Source organism: Electrophorus electricus, chromosome 24 (genome assembly GCF_041902795.1).
Source record: "Electrophorus electricus isolate QZ-2024a chromosome 24, ASM4190279v1, whole genome shotgun sequence".
Lineage (NCBI taxonomy): Eukaryota > Metazoa > Chordata > Actinopteri > Gymnotiformes > Gymnotidae > Electrophorus > Electrophorus electricus.
In genome coordinates, this window is record NC_137520.1 from 7,140,125 (window position 1) to 7,162,402 (window position 22,278).

Consider the following 22,278-nt stretch of genomic DNA (forward strand, 5'->3'; position numbering starts at 1 on the left):
GCTGCACCAAAGTTCCCAAAGGAAAAGATCGAGCCAATAGTGGTTAATGAGGGAGATTCAGTGGTTCTGGAGTGTAACCCGCCCAAAGGCATCCCACCGTTTCAACTCTACTGGATGACTATTGGTAAGTTCCAGGATGCTGCGCGCCAGACCTGGGCACTCACACATTATTTTTTCTCTGTTCATGACATAATTAAGTTAAATAGGATATATTTTGGATTAAGTAATCTGATCCAGTCTGGGTATCTCTAGGAACTGGAGCTTTGTACTTGAGATCCATATTCTCCACAACAGGAGAAACTGAAGTATTTTTACGTAGCAGTTTTCAGAAATAAGCATAATCATCAGGTTTATCAGATGATGTTAGTTTATTAGTTGAAAATAAATTGTACTATAACATTGTATTTCCCAGATATACAAAACATTTAAGGAGTAAGAGGTTTAATTGATCTTAGAGAACATATTACACTTCTTGCATGTTTTTTCAAAGAAAATATGTCTTTTCATCATTATGTAAAGGTTAAAAAATTGCACCAGGACCTCTGTAGGGGATTTTAAGACTTTGCTCTGATTACACGCTGCTGCCCTTCATGAACGACAATCCATTTAAGGCTCTGGTTCCTCATGTGAAGATAAGTGTCCTCTTCACTGTTCCCAGGTCTTCAGCACATTGAGCAGAACGAGAGGGTGTCCATGGGCCTGAATGGAAACCTCTACTTCTCAAACACTGTTCAGAAAGACAGTCGCAGAGACTACTGCTGCTTTGCTTCCTTCCCCAGAATTCGTACCATTGTGCAGAAAAATGCCGTTCCCGTTGTGGTCATACCCTGTATGTGTTCATGTCTACTGCTCACCCTCATATAAATACTGCTGCATTTATGGTGTGTGGTTTTGTAAGAAAAAAACAACAACTTTCCTTCTGTGATGCCTTCTGTACTTTCAGTGAACTCTAGCAGTCACGCAAATGACAGAGGTGAGACAGATATAGTTCAATGGCTTTGTTTTTTTTGTTTTTTTGCTCATTATACAGTTTATATAGTTTATTTAGTTGTTCCAAAAGAATCAGATTACCATGCTTGAATACGAATGAATACGCATCAGAATGATCTTTGACCGCTTGTGTTTGTACACTCAGGTCTGGGTAGGAAGCCCAACTTTTTGGTGCCCTCTGGTGATCATTCCCAAACATACCTGGTGAAAGACGAGGAGCTTGAACTGGAGTGTATCTCAGAGGGGCTGTAAGTGTGCACTGTTTAACCTGAAAGTAAGATACTGAAGTAGAGTTCATCATTCAGCATCATTCTCTTAAACATCTTAAACCTTTAGATTTCTGTGAGAAGATCATTTATCTGGGTATCATTCAGGCAACTGTCAAATGAGAAAATCATTTATGTGATGCAAATCTGTTTTTGCATTCTAATTTTTGTTTTAGCCCTACACCAACAATAGAGTGGACCAAGGTGGGAGAGAAGTTGCCGAAACGCACCAACATTAAGAATTATGGAAAACTGTTGACTATATCGAAGGTCAAAGAGGAAGACAGTGGAAAATACGCATGCAAGGCTAAGAACTCTTTTGGGGAAGCTGTCCACCACTTCCACGTGGCAGTCGAAGGTTTACAGTCATTCCTTCTTTTGAAGGACAGAACTTAGGTTTTAAATTGCACACTTAGGTGCCATCTTTTGTCAGCATTACAAGGCCGTCTCTCACCTTAAAATGGAGCAGTTTGGCTCAGACATTCTTCTTAAATACAGGCACACATTCCTTCGACACACACAGGATGGCAGTGTTGCGCTAGTCTGGGTAGTAAAATCCTTCCCGTGTCACAGAGCCACCACACTGGGTGAAGGAGCCCACGCGGAGTCAGGTAGTCACGATTGGATCAGACGTGCGCATCGAGTGCCGTGCTGGAGGGAGACCACAGCCCGTACTCACCTGGAGGAAGAACGGCCAACCCTTCCATAGTGAGTTAAAGTCAACAGAAGCCCCTGACTATGCCCATATTAGAGCAGAATAGCCTTCCACCCAAATTTTGAAGGGTACAGTCGCTGATACAATATTGTGTGTTTGTCATGCAATGTTGTACATGTACCTCAATGTAATGCCATTGAGTAAAGAGGGACGTCCCGCCTTCTTTGGCAAACAGGAATGTTATGGGAATTTGATTCCTCTGCTTTCAGAGAGCACAATATAAACAAACCTTCAGTCATTTTAAAATAAGGTTTTCATCTCATTGATCTGTGGTTGGTTTAGTCTAGAGCTTGGCTTCTGAACCTGAGGCAAACAGCATGAACCAAACTTTTTTTTTTCTTTCAAGATGATGTGTGGGGCCACTATTTATTTGTTCTTGTGCATTGTTGTGATTACTGGTGTGAGATGATGCAATCAGACACAGTAGAAAAAATGACTGCAAAATCCTTTTGCAATAATTATTTTTGCATTCTTTACAGAGGATTGTTATAATGTATCATTAATGTATCAGTGGTCATATTGATCAACAGCAAATATGTCTGGGACTATTACATCAAGTACTTAACAATAATAAAGCAAAACCTTTTATATATGAGATTACAATTACTTTGCAAAGAACTTCTAAAATGCTAGTCTTTTAGTAAACCACAGCATAATTTATCCAAACCTGACCAGAATCACCCTTTTTCCCCCTCAAGATTTGCCCTCAACCCAAGGAAGTGGTAACAACATTAGCCTTCACAGAGCCCAACCGAACGACACTGCAGTATACCAGTGTGAGGCCTCCAACAGACATGGGTCCCTCTTGGCTACTGCTAACATCATGGTCATGAGTGAGTAGCTCTACACAGCCATAGTTGAAGCATGTCATTAGCCCCTAAAATAGTCCACTTAATCAGTTTCACATTATTATTAACCACCCCTAAGACACTGAAAAAGATGTAATGGTACTGAAGGAAAGCTGTGGACAATACAATAGGGGCTAAACTGCATGGTGAATTAAATATATATGCAATGTGTATATAAGGTACATATCAGCTAATATGAATGCAAGTGAGTATAATTTTCGCTCTTGTTGTCCCTGGGATTATAAGGGGAGTTTGGAGAGCTTTGGAAGTGTTATAGCAGACATTTTCATCAAGTCTCTGCTTTGATTATGATATGATATTTATGCTGATATGGTTGCCTTAGGGTCTGAGCAGCTGTTCATTTGCAACTGACATAGAAGTACAGTAACTTCCTTTGGGGGGTGAGGGGTAGTGGGGTAGCGAGAGAGCGTGTGTGTGTGTGTGTGTGTGTGTGTGTGTGTGTGTGTGTGTGTGTGTGTGTGTGTGTGTGTGAGAGAGACAATTAGTGCCCTTGCTCAAGCCTGTTTTGTTGCTTCTTTTTCATTGCTGGCAGCATATTGATGCTTTTTTATGTTAATGGAATTTTTAGCCTTTAATTGTGGAACTGACTGCATCTTCAATCACCTGCTTTGAAAACCCTTCACTGAAACTAGCCCATTCACTGCTTCTGCTGTTTGATGTTCAGACACTTGCGTAAATTACTAATGACCTGGTTTCATCCCAGATTACCCTCCTTTGATTCTGACACAAGATTATCTGGAGTATGCCACCGTCCGTGGGAAGAGTGTCACCATGGACTGCCAAGTCTTTAGCTCCCCACCTGCAAATATTAACTGGTTAGTTTCATGCTATTTTGGAATGCTGTTTTCTTCTCATGCCTATTGTTAGTTCTAGTTGTTCATTTTTACTGGACTGATGGGCTATTTCATTTGAAGTGACTAATCAGATGCAAAATATATTTAGTTTAGGTTTTCAACTCCTAATTCTAATTGCAACTGGAATGTTGAAAAGACTAATCATAACTGAAATGATACACTGTGATGAATTTGTAATTTTCTGAACTTCATATTGAAATCCTGTTCTTTCAGATCATTATTTACATTTGAAGCAATGATATCCTCTATATCTCGCTATATTTCATCTTTATAAACCTCCCCATGCCGTGGAATACAGCACCTGAAACCTCCAAAATGTGCTTACTGTCTCTAAGGATTCCTTTACTTTACGTTCATGAGCTTCTCTATTTACCTTAAGTAATTTTCTCACCTGAATGTTAACTCAGGTCTACAGACTATTTTTAAACTGATACTGATGTGAAGCAGAAAACATCATTGTAAAAAAATAGCTATAGTAAACTAAAGACTGAAGGGACTTAAATGTAGCCTTGAACTTGAACATACATGGGGAACATACATGGGGAAAAATAAGGTTTTTACTTTGATTTGATTTGAAATGAAGCTTTTACTTTGGTTCACTTAGTTTTGAGATGTCACTGAAAAATGTAATAAACAAAAATTTCACTGAATATTGATAACATTATGCTGCCCCCTCCTAGAATATATTTCAGTCTGAATTTTCCACATTAAAGAAGCTAATTAGATACTCATTATATTTTTATATTTATCCATTCCCCATAGTCATTTTTTAAAAAGCAAAACTATAGTAAATTATTTTTGATATTCTGCCGTCAAAACCTTGTTTGGCACTGTATTGACCTTCAGCCGTGTAAATATGAAATGATAAAACCCATTATTAAAACACTTAACTTCAAGGTAGATTTCCCACACATTATCCCCATCTGGCCTTCTGTTAATCAAATGAAGTGATGACTCTCCTTATGCTGTGTAGCTTCTGCATGCTCCTCACTGCTGGCGAGATTCTTTTCACTAAATGTTTCTACAAGTGCAGCGCTCATGGAATTGTTCACCTGTCTGGCAGCAATTGTGGGGAGTTTTCGTAGTAATCCTCAGGATTTAAAAGAAAGCGGCCAAGGGGTAGATTTGTTCCTTAGGGCAAATTGCTGTGGCATTTTTCAAATCGGCTTGACCAATACACACCTCAAACTCAAGTAACCTCAAACTTGGAAACTAGGCTGTTCCCTGGGGCTGCAGTTTTAGGAAAACAGTGAACAGCTCACTGTTTGTCATGTAGGAAAAAGGAAGACCCAGAGGGCCTTTTGGAAGGAGAGAGGTTCTCTTTCTCTCAGAACGGCTCCCTACAGATTCACACATCTGCGATGGAAGACATTGGGAAATACGTGTGTTTTGTTACAAACTCGGAGGGTACTTCCACCATCAGTGCGGAACTTTATATAAAAGGTTAGAGATTTTCTTTAAACATTGAAGTTGTTTACTCCTTTTCTGAAACACCTAAATTCACTCAGACGTGCATTATGGTCATTACGGCAGATCCGACAAGAATTACGACCCCTCCTCAGGACCTAAAGATCAAAAGAGGCTCCACAGCGGAGCTTGTTTGCCAGGCAGAGTATGACCAGTCGCTCAGCAGAGAGCTGGAAATTCTCTGGCAGAAGGATGGCAGAGAGATTTACTTCAACTACACTGATGACTCAGGGTAGGTAGCACAGCTGTAGACTACAATAGAACTATATTATCCATAGTTATTTTAAATCAGGTGAAGTTATTTGGGGCTTTTAAGGCTGGGGTAATGCTGCCTCGTCCTGAAGTGGTAATAATGGATGTTCTTAAACTACAGTTACAATGTGATGTCATCATGGGTTCAACCAGAACTTACACACACAGTTGGTGTCTTTAGTTTTATCATGTAATATTTTGGCTTTTTTTATTGGCAGCTACTACATTGATGAGGGAATACTGCAGATCATCAATGTAAGCCACAGTGATAAAGGGCTGTACACATGTATCGCTAAAACACCTCTGGACCAAGATTCAGCATCTGCACGTTTAACTGTTCTTGGTGGGAATATGCTCTAATTATTTTCTAAAATGATTCATTTTTGCACTGTACACATAGTAAGGTTAGTCAGCATCAACTAGACTGCAGGCCAGAGTTAGAAATCCCAGTACTGTTATTAGCAAATAGTAATATCTCAACTTAAAATGGGCAGTCCTTTTAACATTGATGGAACTGATATCAAATTTACAGTGAAGTACACCAGGCAGAGGTCCTTCATCAGCTGTGAATGTAAAGGGTGTGTATAATATACTGTATACATTGGAAACATATGATGTCTCTGATCTGCTGTAGATGTCCCTGATTCTTCAGTACAGTTGACATTATCAGATCAGAGAGATCGGAGTGTGAGGCTACAGTGGGTGTCCCCCAGAGACCATAACAGTCCCATAACAGGTAATGCACAGGTTCACATCTCACACAGAGCACGACTCTATCAAAATATTCTTCCTCCTGGCTCTTAGTAATGATGGTTCTTCCTCTATGTCACACTGCTTTAGTTCCCCCCTGGATCTGCCTTATATGTGACTATAGCTAACTGTCTTCTAATAGGAGTGCCCATACAGTGTGTCTGCCACATACTGAATAACTACAGCATTTACTATTCATATGCAGAGTACATCATTGAGTATGAGGAGAGCCATTGGGAGCCAGGTACGTGGAGGGTGTTACTGCGTGTATCTGGCAACCAGAACTCAGCTCCTCTGTCACTATATGGACACATTGACTACCAATTCAGAATCACTGCTGTCAACTCTATTGGCACAGGCCCTCCCAGCAAACCCTCCGAGCGATATAAAACGCCCCCTGCTGGTAGGAAGACTACTTTCATTTCTCCTTCTTGGTATGGTTTTGTGTGTGTGTGTGTGTGTGTGTGTGTGTGTGTGTGTGTGTGTATGTATATATGTATGCATGCATAATAGAGGTAGTCAAAATTGCAGTGAAGTACATAAGGCTTCTGGGGAACCAGGATATTTCTGATAGAGGCCCTTCAACTGTGCAAGCAAAGTATATATATTGCTATAGTGCTGAACGTTTAAGCATTTTCAGTATATTTAACAAAACAGCAATAATACTGAAAACGCTATTAGATTTGGTCAAAATGTCACCACACCTCATGCCTAGCTGTCTGGCTGTGCTCACCCATAGCTCAGCAGCATGCCAGCAGCCTCCCAAGAGGACTGCCCTACAGTGTACGGCCTGTACCTGGTGCAAACAGTATTCTAGCACCATTCTGTATTCATGAGTGTGCATCACTAAGTAGGAGGAAAAAACCACTGGGAGCAAGCAAAGTGCAGGCAACTCTGTATATATGCATCACCAGAGTCCCTGTTGAATCATTGACTCCAGACAGACTGGACACTGGAGATACACTGGACAATTGTTAATAATTCATACTTCCTCTTTATACAGCACCTGATAGAAATCCTGAGAATGTAGAGATCAAGGGTCATTTGCCTCATCAGATGGACATCACTTGGGAGGTAACAAGTTTTTACCGTTTTGAAGTGGGTAGTTAGTACTTGTATAGATCTATACTTTCAGCCTATATTATTAAAATTTTGAGTTTCCTGTTTTTGAAAAAGGAGATTGTGAACATATATACAAAAATCTTTGAATTGGACAGTCTGTAAGCCAGGTTAGAAACTGCAGAGAGGTGGCAATTTTCTCAGTACTAAATATATCCGCCAGATTATCACTCTTGGGGTAAATAATTTTGTAAATTTATGGGTTGAAAAATAGCAAACCTATTCATTAATATATGAAAGACAGACTTACCAAACATTTCATGATCTAAGCAGCTAACACATACAGACTAAATGCACAAGTGAAGAGCACGAGGGGAACTCAAGTTTCTGGGTTCATGATATTTTCTGACTTCTCAATCAGCTCCAGTTCCAGATGGTATCAGGTCGGTGACAACATCTTTTAAAAACGAATCCTGAACACCAGCAGTTATGTTGTCACAACCTGATCTCAGAACATAGCAGTACTGTTTAAGAATGAAAATAAATGAATCTGCTGATAAGTTATGGCCACCAACTCTGTCCTACCTTAAAAAGGTTGTAACTTCCCTGCAAAATGTATCCCATTTTGCGTCTATGACATGTAGGTGCACCTAAAATCCACCCTTTTCACTTTGTCTGTGCCTTAGCCTTTGATGCCCATAGAACACAACGGGCCTGGCCTAGAATACCAGCTGAGCTACAGACAGCTGGGCGTTGAGCAAAGCTGGAGCGAGCAGATAATGAAGAGACACTCCTTTGTTGTGAAGGACACCCCGACGTTCGTTCCTTATGAAGTCAAAATCCAGGCCCGCAACCAACATGGCTGGGCACCTGAACCCAGAGTGTTGATTGGATATTCTGGAGAAGACTGTGAGTAGAACACGTCACGCCCAACACTGACCCTAGTTGTAACTTTTTCACCTGCCGTAATTGTTCTGTGGAGGACGGAGCCTCAAGCCGTTTCTCCTCTTTTTCTTTCTGTGCCTCTCTTTGTTCTGTAGGGGAGAACAATTCAAACTGTTCATTCAGACTGTAGTAGGAGCTATGGCAGCGGGTACAGACCTTTTGGCAAAAATGTATGAACAGTTGTAAGAAGAGCCACTGTTGTGTTAATCCATAAAGGAATACCGCTTATGGTTTAAAGTTGCCTTCATCTAAAATGATACATTACCTCATGATTGGTGATGTTTTTTAGAGGTAATTTTCCACTATGGTCTGTCTGTTGTCTTAAAGATAATGCAACTGGTTGGGATATATTTATTCCTCTAGTAGGTTTTGTGGTGATGAAAAACCAACAGCGATTCTAGAATGTTCACCACCTCTGCCCGGCAGGCTATATGTAGATTAGTTTTTTGACATATGGTCATTACTGCTGAATAAATACACTTTTTTTATTACCAACCTTCCTCTTCCCTTTGACTGTTTACATGCTCCTATAAATGCTTGTGTCTCATAAATAGCTCAAGCGTGTTCAACTCTGACCCATGTCTTCCACGGTAGTTCCTTCGGTGGATGCACATGTGTGTGTTCCTGTAGTGTATGCTGGTGTGAGTGTCTGGATGTTCTCCACCCAGCATTTGTTCCGAATGTTTAGGCCAGCCTCTCATGTGCTGTCCTCTGCAGTGCCTTTGTTGGCTCCCGAGCATGTGTCCGCGGATATACTGAACTCCACGGCGGTCAGGGTCAGCTGGTCCCCTGTCCCTCCATCCCGGCTGAGGGGCCGTCTTGGCGGCTACAGTGTGAGTGTCTGACCCATGGGTCTCCTGCCTCTTTCCTACCACTTGGTGCTGTCTGGGTCATAGCCCTGCAGTCTTTTAGCTGGGTCAGGAGGGGAGAGTCATTTAGCTTTGACCAAGCAGTTTACTGCTATTAATGGCCTGTCTCCCCTTCTACTGTCTCTTTCCACTTCTCTCTCCCTTTCTTTGTCTACTTCTCTCTCCCTTCTCTCCTTATTGGGCTTTTCATGCCCCCATCTTCCCTTTCGCCTTCTTTCCTCTTCCCTTTATGTGTTGCTCTGTCTCTCACTTCCAGGTGCACTGGTGGAGAACACTGAGCCTGTTAACCTCTAAGGAAGTCCCCGCTGAGAAGAAGCTTCTCACTCTGTCAGGGAACCGGAGTCTTGCCGTGGTGCCTGAACTGAAGCCCTTCACCGAATATCGCCTCACCGTCAGCGTCTTCAATGGGAGAGGCAGTGGCCCCAGTAGCAGACCTCTGACCTTCAGAACGCCCCAGGGAGGCAAGCGAATCCGTTCTATGCAAAACGACGTGCTAGGTTTTATTGAAATGTTGTGTTCTCTTTTGAGTGCTCTGATACTGGCAGCAAAAGGAGAGTGCAATGAGTTGTAGGCTGGGTTGTAATCATGAATTTGTCATGGTAGTCAGAAGATTACTGAGCTTGTGACTGGGATCAATTGTGAGTTAATTACCTGCAGTCCCCGGGAAACCTCCTATACTGAGAGCCACAAACCCTCAGGGTGACTCTATCACCCTGGTGTGGGCTCCACCGCTGGAGGCTAACGGCATCCTCACAGGCTACAGGCTGCACTACCAGATAAGTACGTGAACGCGGTAGCTCATTTCCGTCACATCAAGCACTTTGGCTTTTGCTACATGTCAGTTCATTGTGCAGGCGGGGGATAATAGATAGTGCTAATGCCTGGCTGTCAAGCCTTGCCGTTCTTGGCTACTGCTGCTAAAAAGCCCATGCAGAACAAATAACCTCTGATTTCACAAAGATAGTCCTATTTAAATATTAAACTGTCAAAAATCACTTGGTCACCTCTCACGGTAACAGAAGCCTATAAATCACTGGAACCCAGCCTGGATGTAAACAGGCCCCGTTTGAATTATGAACTGCATTTTGTTTAAATAAAAATGGTAGCATATACCTAATGCAAAACAAAAACTGCCGTCCTGTGTCTCAACCGCAGTCAACAATACAATGAACGTGGATGGACTATACACGGTAAACATCGATGGCCCAGACACGACGCAGTGGGTTCTGCATGACCTGACCAAAGACAGCCAATACAAGTTCTCCCTGAGTGCATGCACTCTGGCTGGGTGTGGACCAGCAGTCAGCGAAGATGGAGGCACAGCACTTGTATCACGTGAGTTGTCCCCCACATTGTGACGGTCCCGATATAGGATCAGAATCGCCTGACTTAGCACTGAAACATTACTGCAACATATCGCACACACCCACAAAGGTGTCACTTCCCAGCTCATTGCTGTGTGATACTGGTATTGTTTTAATACCTACAGAACTTTACTTTTCTGTCATGTGTGTACTCATACGTCCAGCGAACTCTGATCTGTAGGTCAGCCTGCTGACACAGTATCACGCTGTTGTTTTTGTGTTTTTTTTCTTGAAGCGTTGTTTCTTGAAGAAACAACATCGTCAGCGATCACATGGACACAGACCAGTATGTGTCGCTTGGAGTAGGACGTAGCTATTTTTAGTTTTGTAGTGCGTAGAAGTTGATCAGCAAATGGCCTTTAGATTAACCTATTAGAGTATGTTTTGGAGTTTCATGAAGAGTCATTTGTCATATTGAGAGAAATCATTATGTATCTTATGAGTCAATATTTATTATTCAATATTCTAGTTGAGTAGAAACTAGCCATTTCTTATAACAGAATCTTTCAAATATGCTCCTCAGTTATTTCTAATATTATAGTATTTCACTATCAATTTATATTATTTTAAACAATCCCTGTTATAGTATAATGAATTACAGCAAGTGAAATCTCTGCCATAAAGGGTTAGCAGTTTTTTTAAAATCATATTTTTTATGTAAAAAAGTGGATTTCTTCAGTAAGGTGTTAGAAGGACTATGTGATCTTCAGGACTATCAAGTCTTCCTTAATTTTCCGTATCCATGTAGTACTTTTTTCCAAGGGGCTATTTCTCCCATACTGCTCATATCCTCCCCTGGGATGAGTATTTATGAGCATCAGACTAGGGCTTATACCTTTTTCTTAAGCCTCAGTCAGGAATGTACACTGAGGGGATATATTATACCACAGAAAAAGAGGCTTTTAAACAATAGTGCTAAAAGGCTTTTAAAGCCACTGAATTGTACAATGAATACATACAATGGCAATGATTCAGCAATTCCTTATTGGGGCTTGAAACATGTGATAAAGTCAGAACCATATTTATATGTAGAAGAGGCCAACATTAATCATGACAACAGCAGTGGTATTGATAGTGCTTAACAGACAATCAGTACCACCAAAACCTGTTTACAGCAGTAGAGGTTGTCATAACAATGTAATAGGGGAGTGGTAATCATGTTAGCATTAGTAAGGTGTAGTAATGTAACGTAATGACAAAGGCAGTCACAAACACAGAAGGCTTGAACTAAGTTCATTGTTACGGATATTCTGTTTGCTAGCACCACTTTCAGAGCTTCCCTGACCTCCTTTGAGAAAGTTCTCAAAAATGTCAGTATGTCTAGAGCCACAATCAAGAACCAGCATGCCAGTTTTTGGCACTGCAACAGTTTTCTTGGTTAGTTTCCAGGTAACAAGAGCACACCCATTAAAACACCCACCAATACTGTCGACGGCTGGCAGTGACATAATTTATGATGTGCCCTTATTGAACAGCAGTGGGAGCAGAAGGTGATCAGTTGCAAAAAAAAAGCACCGCTGGTGATTTAGGATTGACAGCTCCTCTTTGCTTATGCGTACGACGCCCATGGATAGTGCGCCAGGATGCTCACAACAAGATGTCAGGATTGCAGGGCAGTGTTTTTAGGACTGACAGATCCTCTTCTGCTGTCAACTGTCCTGCTGCGATGGGCTTGTGTTGAAATCCTTCCTCTCAGACTTCACTTCATCCAATACTATAATTCCTAATGAATCTAACCATTTGCACCATAGGTATCCATCTCATGCAAACACCTAAAGGTGTGCAGCCATTTTCAGAGGGTTTGCTTGGAACGTTTTTGTGTTTTCCTCCTTCAGCTATCATGGCAGTCCTTGTGCAGAACAAAGCTTCGGACAAATATTTGCAGCTCTTTTATTTTCTTCTTTGGCTTTTGTTAAATGACTGTGATTCCAGTTTGGTCTTCTCTGCAGCCCTTCTCAGCCTAGCTCCGTCGGTTTCTGGCTATTTATCTTGCTCTCATTAATCTGTCGTGCTGCTTGCCAGTCTCGCTGTCTGTGTTCCGGTTGGTCTCTCTCACTCTCAGCTTTGTTCATCACAACCACCCCTGCTAGTGTCAGTCTTGCAGAAATCAGCTAGACAGCAAGAGGAAAACAATCTTTTTCAGAAATCCGTGTTGTAGTTATGGATCACTGTAAGGAACCCCTCCTCTGCTCAACTAATACCAGATCAGAATAGGAATAGTGGTAATAAACCAAATAGTAGGACCTTGGTTTGGACAGCACATATGTCTATATTTTTAATTCTACCTTATTTCTCCCCTAAATATTACCAGTTGCAATAATATTATAATATTGGAGTTTGTAAACTTTATAACACATCCCACTCCAATTTAGCAATAAGTGAAACCAATATGATAACGGACTCACTTTATATTCAAAGCACTGATGTACTAGAAATATAATGATGTAAACTGTATTTTAGAACCTGTGAGCATTATTTGATATGAACAGTGATGTGATTTTCACTATGACAGGACACTTGTCAACAACCTGACTTTTAACTTGCCATACTATCACAGTACACAGTCTGCTAAATGCCAGAAATGTAAAATGTAAATATACTTGTGACATTGTGGCAAATTCAGTATGTGTTTGATATTACTGAATATTATCCCAAACCCAGTAACAGCTGACAAATAAGATCATGTCTTTTGGCTCTTCATCAGTGTATGGTCACATGCTTTGTATGTCACGGTTCATCTGGGTTAAAGACACTTTTTTCTGTATGTGATGGTATCAGGAAGATTTCCGAAGATATAAATACATCTAGAATTTTCCATATCATCGAAGGACTAAAGCCTGCGTATGCAGTTTGTGTATGCAGTTCGACTGCTGACAACCACCCAGGTTGATAACTCTAGTCTTTTTGAGGAGGTTTTCCAGACAAAGGGGGAAGATGAGAGGGCAGAGAATCTGCCTGACGGAGTGACAAGAAAGGTAGAGCTAGACACTTTAGCCAAAACTGCTAATTAGCTTCCATTGTTAAGTTTGTCTGCATGAACGTTAAACACAAGGGAAAATACCCATTAGCCTGACAGAGCATCCCAACGGTTTGAAGAACACACTCAAAGAGTATCGTACGTCCAGAGATGAGTGATGACTGCTTTGTGTTCTTGCAGACATGAAAGCTGTGTATGGGAGCATGTCATCCAGAAGCTGGATTGTGGGAATAATGTGTGCCCTGGCCCTGCTCACTCTGGCGGTTCTGATTGCCTGCTTTGTGACTAGGAACCATGCTGGAAAGTATGCAGGTACAGTACAGCTGATTGTGGAGGTTATTCTGGGCGCACAGGGGGTCCAAATCACAGTGCCCTTCATAGGTGAGGTAAGTGACTGGCGGCCGACTCTCGGTGCCGAGGTGTCGAGCGCACAGTGCCAGTTTTGTTCAGCCGAAGCTCCACCTGCCGCGCTCGCTTTCAAGAGTTGTCAAACAGTCACAACGAGATCAGTCCTCTTTGTTCTCTGCTGCACAGGCTGCACATACTTAAGGGTCTTTAGGTTCTTCCGTGTTCTGTGTCTGATGTGCAGATGTAACTACACACTGCACTACATGCACGCACACGCGTATGCACACGCGTGCATGCACCCACACACACACACACGCACGCACGCACGCACGCACGCACACACACACACACACACACACACACGCTCACACACACACACACACACACACACACACACACACACGCTCACACACACACACACACACACACGCTCACACACGCACACACACACACACACACACACACACACATACAAACAAACACATGCTCACACAACATGCACACAGCCCAGTCGCCTGACCGCCGGCAGGAGCTGTTGATACAAAATGCTGAATATTTCATCACCTCTGGATCTCTCTCTCTCTCCTACCCATCTGTGAGTTTTATTGAAACTTCTTAATGTAACAGTCTCATTTGGACTGCTTTACTTTAGTCTTTTATCATATTTGAGTTATTAAAATAGCAACTATGGACAGGGATATAATTCAAATGTTTGAAGTATGGTGTATTTGTATTTTGTCATAATAATATTATTTGTGATATTGTTTCCAAGTAAGGCAATAAGTATCTAAAATATTATTCTTGTTATAAAATAAAACTAAAGAAAATGTTTCTTGCTAAGTATTATTTAAACAATTTTTAAACATGTAAAAATGGATTTGTATGTAGAAAGTTTTGGTGTCACCTGTTTAAATCACTAGGCTCCTGCTAATCTTTTTTTTCCAGAAAGTTATTTCTGTAATATTTAAAAGGACATTCAAGCTCCCTTTTCAGTTTATCTTTAAAGTATATACATTATACATGTTAAATGGTCAAATATTATTTAAAAAATGTATTACAAAGAATCATACTTCAGTTTGTAAATATAATCAGTTACAAAAAAGACTTTAAAAAGTTTTATGCAGACTTGCACAGTGGTTCGTCATAGCATGCTACACAAAGGTCAAACACAAACTAAACTTTTGGGAATTTTTAAAAGTTTTAAAGTTTCTGTTATGTTGCTTAGCTGTCAGTAGTGCAGCCCTCAACACATACTGAGCTGAAAGAAGTACCCGTTTTCTTTCTTACCCCAAAATTTGGACACAAAACACAGCCAATCTTTAAGGCATTCTGTGTCCTTGAAAACACTCCCACAAAAGCCAGCAAGAAGGACCATTCCAGATTACCTCTGGGTCTTTTTAAACACACTTTTTGCTTATTTTCTCAATTTCCATCGCAACTACTTGCATACAGTTAAAAGAATAACACCACTATACTTTGTGAAATAAAGGCAGGCTTCATTGGTTCCTTTCATTTTTCTTTTTTTTTTTTTACCTGCCAGTGAAAGAAAAGGAGGAAGTTCGGATAGATCTGGAATCTCACAGCGTGAATGAAGAGAGTTCCTGTGAATATAGGTGAGTAATCCTCACTACTGCTAACAGATGCTGTCACGAGGTTTTCGTAATTCCCAACACACACGTTCCTTAAACTATGGCTGTATCCCCTGCACGTGAACCTTACATGCATGACACTTATTCGGATCAACACAGAAATTGCACATCAAATTGCCCTTTCTAGGTTGTCCAGCCTGGTGCTGTGTGTGATGAGAGACCGGGCCTAGTTCTGTACAACTAGTTAGAACAAAAAACAACACTTATAATTCATTATGACTTTTGGTATCTAAATAAGTATATACACAACCTGGATGATTACCCACCTGCCATGCTAATCCAATCATGGTGAGTTTACACCCAGTTAGAACAAGCTACAAAGCTATTATGACAACTTAATAGTAAACATCGCATTCATAGACTTGAACCAAAGTGTAGTGTCTTGAGACATGTCTAGATCATTTTGCATTATTTTCCTTTAAAAGTGGGTTAGAAGACAGCTGCCAAAGCCTTTGAGAACACGGGGCACACAAACACAGTTAGCTCCAATAATTGCCCACAGCACAGCTTAAATCAGTGTTTCCATCTCATTACATTTAGACACAAGAGTTCCCTGCATTGTTCTTCCCTTGGGAAAACACTGTGGCCCGAGTGCTCAGAGTCTGCTGAGCACACTCCTCCTACTTTAGGGACTACTATGCACTAGCTTGTTTGAACATCTGCTAGCAGGAGACACTTGATAGGGGCAAAATTGTCTTCAGCGACAGATGTGGTTTATAGCATTAGTCTCTGCAGCTTCCCACAGTGCATTGCTCCAGCTCACACAATGGTACTTCTTATTCAGCGCTTTTGAGAGAGGAGAAGAGATTTGAGAGTTTGTTTTCTCAATTGCCGTGCCGTTGAAGTGCAGAAGCATATCTAGGTAGCCCATTTGAGTTATTTAATACATGATATAAATCAATTTGGAATAATTATGAATACATATCAGCAGCAATTTGAATTCAGCAACAAATTGACTGGGGGTGTAGCGTCAGGTACTAGAGTAAAAACATGCAACATGCTCTGTTACCTACTGTTTCAGAGATGCAGCATTTCTCTAATTAAAAGAAGGCAGCCTTAGAGTTACCTTTTGAGTTGGATTCATTTGTGTCCAGCACTCAATGGTGTTTCATTGAAATCATGGGGTTTCAAGGTGACCCAGTGTCTTCCAAGAACCACCTGCTAGCTGTCAGTGTGCCTGTTCACAAATTGACATCTAATTTTGGTTTGTTCCTGTGCACTCCTCAGGGACTAAAGGCAGGTTGTTTGTCTACAGGCACACGGCGCAGTCTCCCATCAGCCTTTCAGCCTTCTCATTGGCTAGCATTACTGCAGCACTCTGCAATTTCCCCCACTCTGTCTCTGAGCGTGCTTTAAATTGCCATCACCTCTTGAAGCTTTTGCAATTCGCAATTAGCAGTTAGTGAAAAGCAGTGATTCCACCCAGTCCTTCCGCCTCCACTTCCTCCATACTGGCGTGGTATGGAGACCTCTGCTCGTCATAAGTCATCCCCCTAACTGTTTTAGGGAGAGATGAAGTCGTTTTGCTTTGTTTTCAACAGCGACAATGATGAGAAGCCCCTTCGGAGCAGCCTGTACTCATTAGAGAGATACCTCAAAGGAGACAGCAGCAGCCTGGACAGCTCAGTTGAGGAGGGCTGCAGATTCAACGAGGATGGGTCATTTATTGGTGAATACACCAGCCACAAGCAAAGGGCATCCATGTAGGTGAACACAACAACCTGAGATGCTCTTCCCTCTTTTGGACTTCTGGACTATTTCAAGTCAATGCGGCTCTGTATTAAGAATTCTGTTTATATGTAAATGGGCACTTCTCATTTTTGACAAGGCACTAAATTCCCATGGTCTGACAAACTAGGGTGCACTATACAGATTCCTTAATTTAACCTTTGAAAAATGGTTCTAGTGTTTACCTACTTTCAGAAGTGAGTTTTGCTGTTGCCGTGGGTAGTCACAGAGTTGATGTCATGACAGAGCAGTTTTGAGTTACATGCTGGTTTGCGTGGGAAAGCACATGTCCCCTCTGTAAGTAATAATGAGGCGCGGCTCAGAGGAGCCAGTATGTTTCCTTTGATGTTGACACAATGGAACAAAACAGTTATTCCCCCGATTAAAGCTGGCCTTGACACAGCCAGTGAAAAAAGGGGAATCCAATTGAAAAGGTCAAAGTGGAACAGTAGCGCTTCATCCTTTCGTCCTTGAAAAAGGATTTTTGTACATTTTACTTACTAGTCTTCACTGTAGTCTAACCAGAGGAAAGAGTTTCTTCTTACACAGTCTACCCATTCAAAAACCTACACACACACACACACACACACACACACACACACACACACACACACACACACACACACACACACGTACATATATTTCTTTTATCCTAGCGGACTAATTATGGTTTTGATGGGTTTTGACTAATTATTTGTGAGTGGTTTTGATTGCATTAAAGGTTCAGTCATGTCTCAGGTCAGGTCAGAGATGTACCTGTGGAGCAGGACACTGCAGGCTGCTATGTCTGTGGCATTGGTTAAAGAAAGATTTTTGCTAAAAGACCCAGAAATCTGAAATTTACTTGCCACTTACCAATTGTTGCATTTTGTGCTTCACTTCAGTATCTTATTTTGAATATATTTCAAGATGACCTTTTTGATTGCACTGTAAATAGTCTATTTTGTGGACATCTGTGTTTTGTATATTCCTTTAAAATTGTAAATATTATTGTCCATAGGAAAGCCTCAGGTTTTTTTATTACAAGGATCGCTTGCAGGGTTTTATAAAGAATATTCAATAAGATGTATTGTATAATTTGTATGATTACAAGTACAATCGGCTATAAACTGACACGGGCCTTCATCACAAAATACTACAAAGGTGATTTTTTATATGATGATTCTTAATGTATTTTCCACTATTATGTAACTCGACTAAAATATTTCATACTTTACATAACTTTTCATTTACTTTAGAAAAGGAGTCAGATTACAAAAAGTAAACTAAACAATGGCAAGTGATTGTAGCTGCATACCTGGACGTAAACATTAAGAAAGTATACTAAGAATGTAAGAATTTCATTAACCTGTATTTGACTATGAGTTAAGACTAATAACTGCAAAATTTCAAATCATGTGCCATGTATGTCTCTTACCTCAAACCTGTAATTTTTGAAGATATCCCATTTTTAGTTTAGAGAGTTCTCTTGTGCATGAGGTACTGGGTCAACCGTCATGAATTTACATATTTTTTTGCTGAGTCATTACAGAATGATCATTTATCATCAGTTATCGTCATTTATCACCAGTTCAAACAGTCACAAGTCCCAAATTTCTAATAATAGGATTGTAGTAGTTCTCTCTCCATCATGCACAAAACTAATATTGCCTAGAACAAAAAGCAGACAGGTACACACAGCACCCACATAGTTTGAAACGTACACCACTTTAAGAGAAACACTTTGCAGATGCACCACATAGCCCATAAATTGCCATGCAGTTTGTGTGAGCCAGCTACTAACCCCTCAGCAGTGCTAAGCCATTCACTAACCCCGCATCAATGCTAAGCCATTCACTAACCCCTCATTGGTGTTCAGTGTTTAATCACAGGTCCACTATTGGCTGGATATTTTGGATGGCAGACCATTCTCGACTTAACAGTGGTAATCAGTTGTCAAACTCCCAGCAAAACCAGCTGTATTTGATACCAGTTTGTACCAGTTTAACACCTATAATCATGCCACTGCAATGTTATTGGTAACGCTGTGTTGAAAAGGGTCTGCCATAATAATATGCAGTGGGCAGCGGGCTGTGATGAATAGGGTCGAAGGTGGCCACCAGACGGTTTACAGTCTGTACTGGGACACATATGCACATTCAAGACACGTATGTAATAAAGTGACTAGTAATTGTATCCACAAGGTAGGTGTTTCAAATAAAGTGACTGGCGAGTGTATGTTTCGAATGAACCCAAATCAGTGTTTTGTTATTGTGAATTACGGCAATGTTTAATTACACTATTTTGCATTATTTATTACTAAAATGTTTTGAAATGTTAAAAGTGATATTTGACAACACTTTTTTATCCAATTCCTTCTGATCAATTTGAGACAGGTAATTTTTCACTCAAGAAGTAACTGTAATCTCCAGGTGTTACGTGGTGTAAGTGACTCCAAAAATGAAGCAAGGTACCAATACCTGCCAGATATATATTGTATCACTGGACAGTGTAGGAATTAACAAAACTTATAATAACCGATATTACTGATTATATTTTAGATGTTGCTGCCAAACTGACAGGTGTAAGCCAACCACGGAGATCCCTTTTGTTCTGAATTTGACTGGAGTTCATGCATTTTTTTATCATAGTATTTTTGGGTATATTTTCATTATTTATCCAAAGCTCCTCAAGATTAAATAGGCATCCAGCTAAAAGCCGATGCTTCCGTGTGCAAAGCGCTTGAACCCACTCCATGTCTTCTTCTGAAATGAAGGTCATTCCTGCAATAATCCCTGAATTGGAGCAGATTATTCCTTTATCCATTCTAAAATTGCTTTCTCTGCGTAGCGGTAAAACCCCACTAAACAACAACAAACGATTACCCCTCTGCACTCACTCAACAGCAGGTCTTGGCCTTGCTAACTGCTCTGGATGTCATACAAGCCTCTGAGGCGCTCTAGCTCAGTCTGAAGCCAAGTAGTTGACTCCATCCTGTCAGTGCAGCACTCGACCTTATACAGAGAGTTATGAATATTCCCAACTTAATACTGCCTATCTAGTCTTTTGTGGATCCTTTCTAAGAAATTCATATTATCCTATAATTAAGCGACCCCAGTTATTTTCTTCTGGGCTCAGATTGTCGCAAGCGCTGAGGACATGTTTCTTTTTTCTTTTTAAACTTTTTTTTTTTTTTTTCCCATGGGGACAGTGGTGTGATAAATCAACCAGCCCACATTATGCAGAGCCGTACACCCCATGGCTTCGTCTTCATCAGCGGTGACTGTCCGGCTTGCTCTTGAATACGCCAGGGGATAGCAAAAGCCCTGCCCAGCTGGAGGGATGTCAAAGACCGCAAGGATGACTTACTGATTAAGTAAGCTTAAGTGGGCCCTGCCTTACTTTTGCATCATATTTAGTCCATTGCAAAGGCTACTACAGTGCAAGTAAGACTTGCTGAAGACTTCCTGTCAGCCTTGTTATTGGGAAGCAGTGGGCTGACCTAGATAAAACTCTGGCATGTTAGAGACAAATAGCACGTTGAGTCAGTATGATAAGAAACATAGTCTATGTGAGACAATGTCATGGAAAATAGATTGTTTGGTAAATATTTGTCTATCAGTTATGAAGATTAATAAGTGTTACATACAGGCATACTTAACACATTGCCATCACACAGGAGAAATTGCAATATTAACATCTAATTTTTACAAAACTAATGTTTAGTGAACATTATTAAACATAGCTGAGGTGATTCAGTGTTTACATTCTCCTTGACTCGTGGTTAGGGAAATATTTTTAGCCTTAAAAAAACAACACATGTAAGAGTGCATCTGGGAATTCTTTGCCAGGTGACCCAGAGTTAAAGCGCAATGACCTGGAGTTCAGTGACCACAAACGCAGCTCTTGCTTATCTATAATACAGAAAATTTTCCATGACCTACCTGACAGTGGAGTTATTGCAGTTTGACAGAGTATGTTTCAAGGGTTTAATGAGGCTGTTAATAAGTTCTTAATAAAGAATGGTTTTACATAAATGTGTCTGTGTGTTTTAAATGAATGGGTATTTTTTAATATAAGCTGAAATATACTTTTTATTTTCTGGAAAACTGTAAATACAAAGTAACCATCCCAACTAACACCCAGTCAGAACTGTGAACTGGAACTGTGATTGGTGCTCGTGTGTGTGTGTGTGTGTGTGTGTGTGTGTGTGTGCGTGCGTGTTCATGGGGCAGTGTATGCATACACACACCCAAGAGCACCAATCACAGTTCCAGTTCGCAACACACTTCTCATTTGCTCCACACACATCACCGTTCCCCTTCACCAGAGTACTGATCACACACACCTGTTCCCAGTCGCACCAGGACTATTTAATCTCACAAGTTCTTCACTTCAGTGCTTTGCATTAGCCTGCCTATCAGTCTAACACTGTGCCAATTTCCTGCCTGTTCTAATCACTCAGATTTTGTGCATCTTAGTGCCAGTTGTCTGCATGCTTTTGATTTCTTTTCATCCTTGTCTTTTTCATTTTTTGTTTGCTTGTCAATAAAAGCGACTGTTGCTCAACTGCTTGCTCTCCTGCCTCATATCATGTCACAGAATCGGAATAGAAAGGAGCGTGGTGAGCGACTTTAAACCGGCCCAGTTGTCGAGGCTCGGGGGCCTTAGGACCCCAGAAACATGAGCTGCTGGACCAGTGGAAAGAGAGCTGCCAGATTTAGACCAGCCTGGACAGACTGACCAGATTCACGGAGGCATTGTCACACCTGACCAAGTTACTCTGCATCATTTGTGGTCTTCGGATCCCCATCATAACACAGGGCAACTCCGCACGGTGATTGGGAGCGCTGCAAGGGATTTGTGGTACATTGTGATCTGTATGTTGCCTACCAGTCAGCAGTGATCATGGCCTTCGTTATCAGGTGTCTCACTTGGAGAGCCATGACTTGAGGCACCATGCTGGTTACCAATGATTCCCCACTGAGACAGCAGCACCCGGACTTCATAAAACATTTGAAGGTGGTACTTCACCACACAAAGAAGGGGAAAAGCCTGCAGGAGAATCCTGTTACGCCTCAAGCAGGGCACATACTCAGTGGTGGGATATACCTTGGATTTCCAAGCGGTGGCAGCAGCCACTTATTGGAATAAAAAGGAGACGGTTGACATCTTTGTGGATGGCTTAAGATAGGAA

The 22,278-nt window shown here is 41.1% G+C and overlaps 1 protein-coding gene across 5 annotated transcripts in view; it reads left to right on the forward strand.

Annotated features, from left to right (window-relative positions):
- The window catches only part of chl1a (cell adhesion molecule L1-like a), a 29,320-nt gene extending 10,001 nt beyond the window's left edge, over positions 1-19,319 (forward strand). For 4 of the 5 annotated variants that reach the window (XM_081707089.1, XM_027017901.3, XM_081707090.1 and 1 more), the window contains 22 exons: positions 2-124; positions 659-829; positions 944-973; positions 1,136-1,238; positions 1,433-1,614; positions 1,830-1,964; positions 2,670-2,804; positions 3,544-3,655; positions 4,971-5,137; positions 5,228-5,393; positions 5,632-5,756; positions 6,048-6,149; positions 6,369-6,566; positions 7,167-7,237; positions 7,909-8,131; positions 8,885-9,000; positions 9,293-9,497; positions 9,694-9,816; positions 10,192-10,371; positions 13,558-13,689; positions 15,266-15,338; positions 16,916-19,319. In XM_081707089.1, the coding sequence (XP_081563215.1) occupies positions 2-124; positions 659-829; positions 944-973; positions 1,136-1,238; positions 1,433-1,614; positions 1,830-1,964; positions 2,670-2,804; positions 3,544-3,655; positions 4,971-5,137; positions 5,228-5,393; positions 5,632-5,756; positions 6,048-6,149; positions 6,369-6,566; positions 7,167-7,237; positions 7,909-8,131; positions 8,885-9,000; positions 9,293-9,497; positions 9,694-9,816; positions 10,192-10,371; positions 13,558-13,689; positions 15,266-15,338; positions 16,916-17,081 (3,038 nt within the window). In that variant the 3' untranslated portion in view covers positions 17,082-19,319. The remainder of the gene's footprint in view (position 1; positions 125-658; positions 830-943; positions 974-1,135; positions 1,239-1,432; positions 1,615-1,829; positions 1,965-2,669; positions 2,805-3,543; positions 3,656-4,970; positions 5,138-5,227; positions 5,394-5,631; positions 5,757-6,047; positions 6,150-6,368; positions 6,567-7,166; positions 7,238-7,908; positions 8,132-8,884; positions 9,001-9,292; positions 9,498-9,693; positions 9,817-10,191; positions 10,372-13,557; positions 13,690-15,265; positions 15,339-16,915) is intronic. The other variant, XM_081707091.1, reaches the window with a different exon arrangement.
- The last annotated feature ends 2,959 nt before the right edge of the window (positions 19,320-22,278 follow it).